The sequence below is a fragment of the Seriola lalandi genome, unplaced genomic scaffold (genome assembly GCF_002814215.2).
Source record: "Seriola lalandi dorsalis isolate HSWRI2012SDOR001 ecotype SW California unplaced genomic scaffold, Sedor1 jcf7180002054505, whole genome shotgun sequence".
Lineage (NCBI taxonomy): Eukaryota > Metazoa > Chordata > Actinopteri > Carangiformes > Carangidae > Seriola > Seriola lalandi.
The window spans coordinates 45608-52562 of NW_019525058.1; the positions used below are offsets into that span (position 1 = coordinate 45608).

Below are 6955 nucleotides of genomic sequence, written 5' to 3' on the forward strand. Positions count from 1 at the left end.
ACACACACAACCCCCCCCCCCCTCGCCGCCGACTCCACTCTCTCACTTTCATTCTCTCTCATTAATGATCTCATTTCTCACTCTCCTTCCCTGAGGCCCAGAATGAGGTTAGCTCTGCAGTCTGACCTATAAACACTGCCATGGAAACTGCAACGTGTAACAGCGAGACACCTCTTTAACAGGGAGGTTTTGTGGGGTGGTGTGGGGGGGGGGGGTCTCTCACCTTTATCTTAGCCAGAGGGCTATCAGATGCCAGATTTACTTCACTTTCAAAGATCTTTTTCCGAGCAGAAATTTTTTTATTTTTTTTTATTTTTCTTTTTTAACACGTCAGTAGAAACCTGCGCTGCTTGCACATTGTACTCACTCCCGGCATCGCCCTGTGTACTGTGTGTATGTTGAAGTCAGAGGAAGCAAGAGAAGGAAAAAGGGGTTGCAGTCTAAATTAGAAAGATGGCAGAGGGGGGATGCAGATTTTTTTTTTTACTCGTTACCTCTCCTTGGAATATTTAAAACGCGTTCAGCCCAAACTTTAGACGTTAATGTGTCATTAACATCCAGATGCTGGGGTCAAACATATTCCTATACTGATAAATATTCACATTCTGACACTGGAGGAATTCTATCTCAGTCAGTATCTCCAGCTGATGTCAGTCACTCAGCAGGCACGTCAACAGAAAGCAGTAAACAACGCTGGAAATACACTAATGTCTGAAGTCCAAAGTACTGAATATTGATCGTACTCTGGTAAAACATGTAACACCCACAGTAGTTACAGCTGTGAGGAGGCATAATATGAACATCACAGCGACCTGAGCACATCTGAAGTGTCTGGTCGTCAGTCGAGGGAACAGTGGCCCCAAAAATCCAATATTTACCCCACATTTCTATGTTTTCTTTCCTCACGTGGAGTCACACTAGAAAACTGATGACACACAGAGCAAAGCCTCCCAAACTAGCTCTAAAAACCAGCTAGCTTCTGGCTTGGGAGACAGTTGCTACCTGTGAATTTCAATGGAGATGAATTTGCACTGACGCGAGTGTGAGTCACTTAATGACTCAGGTTGCCTTCACACTGACAGCTTAGTCTGAATCCATGAGAGACTTGTCTGAATGTACACCACAATCAGCAGTTTTATTGAACCCCGGCGCAGATGACGAAGACACTGGAATGAGATCTGGTCTAACCAGCGGGACCGTCCATGTGCGGAGGAAAGGTGGCTGCGCTAGTGGGCCTATCAACCTGCTGTTAATGCGAGCGTCAAGACTCGGAATAATATACGAGTCTACAAACTCAAATTCAAATTTAAATCCCTTATTCACTTTCAATAAAAAGTCATTTGCATGTCATGTTACATTGCGAATTATTGCAGTTTCTGGCCACAGCTGCAGGAGAGAATGATTACTGAATACTGGACTGACTCCGATCATTAAATTAAAAACGGTGTTTCGTGGGGTTTTTGGCGTTGAACGAGGATTATAAAATATATACTAATAGGTAGAACTATGGAGGCGGCTGGTTCCTGTGGAGCGCGAGTGGATCAAAGCAAGTCACGTGTTAGACGAAGATGACTGAGGGCGCTCACCGGCAGACTGGATGGCCGGGCCTGCATGCTGTCTTCTTGACTGCTCTTGCTGGAAGTCATGGGCTGGTTGGAAGGAGGAGCGCTGGACTGGGAGCTGAAGGAATCCTGGGACAGTTCCTGATCACAGGGACAAGAAAGATGAGACAGTCGTCTCCAGTCTCCAAATCAAGCACCTTGTTACTGTCTATTGAACAGCAAATCAACCACTGACACACTGATACAAATAACTGGTCTCCACTGGGCTGAATAAATGTAAATACATTTACGTAATTTATGTAAGAAAGAAAGAATGTGTTCAGCGCAATGAGGAACTGTGATTTGAATATTTTCTGTATGGCATCTCTGTCGGCACAGGAGAGCGAGCATGGGAAAGTTTCACTGCCAGGTAATATAGGAAGTACACTATCCGTTTAACGGACAGGAGCATCTTTAATTAAGTAAATAATTAAACTTTAACTAAGCAATAAGTCAGCCCTAAATGGCTTACATCAAAGCTTTATTCACACCCTCCTATAGCTGCTCCACTGTTAAATCCTCACAGAGATCCAACACATTTTCGATGCCTTACGTCACATCAAAATCAAATATGACAGCTACAGACACAGTCTTTGGTTTGCATTAATAGAGTAAGGCAGGCATGGACTTCATCACTGCACTGACGAGGCACAGCAGATGTAAAGAGCATGTGTCAGCTCGGGGGAACACAGAGATGGCCGACACCGCTCGTCACACGCCTGCTGCAGAGACGTGCGAGGTGTTGTTACCTGTGGAGGAGGTGGGAACCTCTGATATGGTGACGGCTGTTGTTGCTGCTGTTGTTGTTGTTGTTGTTGTTGTTGTTGCTGTTGCTGCTGTTGTTGTTGCTGCTGTTGCTGCTGCTGTTGTTGTTGCTGCTGTGTTGTTGTTGTTGTTGTTGCTGCTGCTGCAGTGGGGGTGTCTGAGAGTAAGGTGATGGTTGACCCTGCTGGCCATGACCTGGAGGTTGCTGGGCTTGAGGAGGCGGACCTCCTGGTTGTTGCTGTTGCTGCTGTTGTTGTTGTTGTTGTTGTGGTTGTGGTTGTTGTTGTGGTGGTGGTTGTGGGGGCCCTTGCTGCTGCTGTGAGGTTTGCTGCGGTGGTGGCTGCCCTGGTCCAGAGGGTTGTGGGTAGCCAGGCTGGCCCTGAGGGCCCTGCTGACTTTGGGGACCAGGACCCGGCTGCTGCTGCTGCTGCTGCTGAGGCTGCTGCTGCTGCTGCTGCTGGGGAGGGACGTAAGGTGGCTGTCCTGGCTGAGACTGTGAGGGCTGGCTGTAGGGAGGCTGGCCTGGAGGGGGGCCGTGGGGACCTTGGGATTGTTGGAACGGGGGTCCTGGCTGCCCGTGTTGGCCAGGAGGCTGCGAAGGGTGGCCCTGCTGGGCGTAGGGGGGTCCAGAGGTGCCCTGTGGTTGGCCAGGGTATGGAGGCTGCTGCTGGCCAGGGTGAGTTGGGGGACCGTGCTGACCGTAGTAGCCCTGCGTCTGCTGGGTGTAGCCACCCGGGCCCTGCTGTCCATAGGTGGACATCTAGACGTGGAAACAAGAAGTCAGTTAGAAACAACAGATACGGGAGTAAACATAACCCAGCACGGTTGAATCGCCTCTTTGAACATAAACAGCTTTCTTCAGGAGAACTAAGATTTTACTACAGGTTTACTACCCTGAGCGCCTCAGTGGAATATCAATCACCACCTGAATACAGCCTGTGCACTGACAGGATCCTTTCTAAAGCTGTAAAAATATATAAAAATAACTCAACATCCAAAGTCACCTCTTTGATTTTTTTTTTTTTTTCTCCCCATTCATTCTCAGCAGAGTAATCAGAGCATCTCTTCATCTTACTCACAGATTAAAAAGGGAGAAGACAACTGTTCCCTCTCTGTGTGCAAGAGAGAGGAGTGCGTTCCTCGATATAAACTGATCAGTCAAAGCGCGTAAGAAAAGCCATCTAAGTGTTGGAATTCAGCCGTGTATCGCTTTAAATTACAGGCATGAAAATAAAAAATTGAGTTTTGACTTCATCTCCTTGAACTTCAATATGAGGCTTTTCATATTCTACCCGATCCTGCGCGCCGAAAGCCTTTCAATACAGCGTTTTCGTTTCATTACCCTGAAAAAGCGCGGAAAGGAGAAAGCACTGACCTTGTGAGGAAACATAGTAATAAAAAAAATAAAAAAAATAAAGAAGAAGAAGCCACGTGTTGTTTTGGGAGGGTGCTCTGCTACTCAGGAATTCAAAGAAAATACAAGATAGTAAAGAATTGCCACACATTTAAAACAACATGAAGTGGCTGTATTGTATCTGTCCGACAAAGGGAGGGAAGCCGTTTTCTTCTCTGTGGGGCACTTATCGAGTTCACGGTCAGACACCAGGCAAGCCAGTATGAGATAATCACATCACACAATGGGCACAAGACCACAGACAGCGGACGCGGAAAGAAAAGGCTTCACTCTACGGGATTCCCTGCATGCATTTCTATGTTAAGACGGACTGCCTGGCTGAGAGAGTTCAAGAAGGGGCTTATTCCTAGCTATGAGTAAGTAGCTACGGCAAACTGGATGTTTGCCGTTTTCAATTGGACAACGCTGTCAGAATGGGCTGCCCACTGTGCCAGGAGACAGGACTTGAATTTCCCCAACTTTTTTTTTCTTTCAAGCATGAAAATACACCAGACAGAGAAAAATGGATGAAGAGCTCTCAGCGAGTCTGTTTCTGTAAGAGCCTTTTTTTTTTTCCTTTTTTTTCAGTCCATTTGAGGTCTTGGGCGAAAAAAAAAAAAAAGGATGCTAAATTTCAGTTTGTTCAGATCTCCATTAACTTAGTTGCTCACCTATGATCCAGGATACACACTTATGTCTAAAAACAGGTGCGGACCATTTCAGCAGAACCTTAAAGGACAATTTCACCTTTTTTTTTTTTTCCTTTCTGAAATCTAAGCTGCCTTTTCAGAATAAAAGATCCAGATCACGACTCCTCACCATGATACTGAAACTGCTTTAGAAAGAAACCCCTTGCAAACCTTCCCGAACCTTGTATCCGACGTCCAATGAGACCGTGCCATGAATTAATTTTATGCTGCCATTCCTGTTGTACTGAGTCATTTACCAAATAAACGCTCTAGTGCCTCAACTACCAGGAATGTAAGAAAACTTATTAACTTGTGGTGGCAGACTTCAAACCATGACTACGTACCGCAGAAACTCATAATGCCTCTGTTAAAGGCAGGAGGTCTTTTATTTTGTAAATTGCTTTGGCTTTACCTGGTTTAAACTTTGGTGATTAAAGCCTCTGCCCATCACTTCTTCAGCAGCACCACAGGTTCTTATTTCTGCCCTCCCCAACCAAAACAGTGGTTTATTATCTGAGGTCACTTCCTCATTACACTAGACAGTGACTTGTTGATTTCAACACTGATGATTGTTCGGGGTGAGTTTTGAACATAGCACGATCTCTTATAAACTAAACCGACAAGGAGAGGTGACCCTGATCAGGTGCTGCAGTTCGAACTCAACCCGTACTTGACAATGCTTCATAAATGTGCCGTCTTTAATGTAGTTTCTACTTAAGATAAGGAAGCAAAAGAAGGTCTATCTGCTGCAGGAAACTCAGCAAGGTTTTGTGATTTTGCATCTTTTGATCAGCAAAACAATGTGGTGAATAACCTGCAAAAGGTTACTGTCAATCATCCAGGTGACGTGACGACCGGAGAGATTCACTAATCCAAGTCCATGATTACTGACCTGCTGTCCGTACTGCATGCCGCCCATCGTGCCGGGTGTTCGGCCCTGCATCCCCATAGGATACCTCTGAGGCCCGGGAGGTCCGTAGGCCTGGCCCGGGTAAGAGCCCGCCTGCTGGGGTCCGGGCCCTGCGGGAGGCCCTTGTTGCTGCTGCGAGTAGGGGCTGGGTCCTCCATATGGCTGGCCCCGCATCTTCCCTACCTGGTCCATGGGGCTTGGAGGCTAAAAGACACATAGACAATTTGCAGTGTATCAGTCAGTGATGTGACAGGAAGAGACGAGAAAACGTAGTCCAGGTCAAACGTAAGCGGAGTCGTTTTGGGAACCTTTTTTTTTTTTTTTGTGGGTTTTCTTGAAAAAGCATTACTCAGCGAGGAACACAAACGGTGACTCTTCCATTGCAATGTGTCGCACAAGCGTCATCTCGTAAGACAGTCACAGTATAATCAAGCAAATACAGAACAAAAAGCAGGAGGGGGAGGGAAAAAAAAACAGTAGTGGATTTACTTTCCTACTAGAAAGGGAAAAAATTGGCCATGAATGAATGAATGAGCCCACTATATCCGCCAGGAGCGTTTCCCTGCCCAGGAGATCATTGTGCCAGTGGGTGGATACTGTTACGGTGGAGACGTCGGGGAGGGTTTCTATGAAAATAAGCTTAAGGAAGTGGAAGTGTCTGCGGTGGCTGGAGCTGGGCCCACCCCTCAGCTGGAGCCACGTCAGGATGGAAGCCGGGGTGGTGGTGGTGGTGGTGGTGGTGGTGGTGGTGGTGGTGTTGTTGGTGGTAGTGGGGGCTGACCTTGGCCGGCTTGGACTCGAGGAGATCCACATGGCCCGGGCAGGCAATGTTACTGGGCCAGACGGCTTCCTCTGGCTGGAGAGCCGAGGAGGGAAACAGAGAGCGGAGGAGGAAGGAGGGGAGGGGGGGGTCATAATGAGGTAGCCTCGCCTGTCAACAGCTGGAGCCAAGGTCATAAAGTGTCTGATGCTACATAAGAGATGAGCTCGATGGAATCCCCCCAAAAACAACACTGCTCCAGTGCAATAAAAATAAATGCAATTAAAATATGGAATTCAATTAGGAGTATAATGAACTGGTCATCCCTCAGAAAAAAAAAAAAACAGTCACACACAGGCTGCGTTGGTATCTCACTGGTTGGCACGATCCGGTGCCATCAACTCATGACACCGCTGGCAGCCCCCGTGTGTTCCCATCAAACCCACCGCAGCGGCGTCTGAAAGTACGAGCCACAATGGGGGCTTTGAAGTAGCAACACCTCCTGGCCTGCTGACCTCGGGCAGCAGACACAAAGCTTTCATTGCTTCCCACGGTTATTAATCTGTGTGTGTGTGTGTGTGTGTGTGTGTGTGTGTGAGTGTGTTTTTTTTCCTCCCCCAAAAACCTCTTTTCCTTGGTTAAGGGAGACAACCACCGGTGCTATTTATAGCCAGCGAGACGGAGAGGGCAGTCTGCCGAAAATGTAACAGGTCCCAGCTGCACTGCTGTTTGAACCTGGGCCAGGCCTTGCTCTTCCTGGGCTTTAATAAAGCAGCAGGCTTTGGCACTCTATGAATGACAGTGGTGCAGTGAGAGGAGGAGGAGGTCGGGGGGGTT

General features: G+C 47.4%; 1 protein-coding gene across 1 annotated transcript in view; it reads right to left on the reverse strand.

The window, feature by feature from the left end:
- arid1ab (AT-rich interactive domain 1Ab) overlaps window positions 1–6955 on the reverse strand; it is a 54978-nt gene that overhangs the window by 25982 nt on the left and 22041 nt on the right. Inside the window, 4 exon segments of the mRNA XM_087175830.1 lie at window positions 1587–1703; window positions 2351–2484; window positions 2487–3126; window positions 5341–5562. Of these exon segments, the coding sequence (XP_087031956.1) occupies window positions 1587–1703; window positions 2351–2484; window positions 2487–3126; window positions 5341–5562 (1113 nt within the window).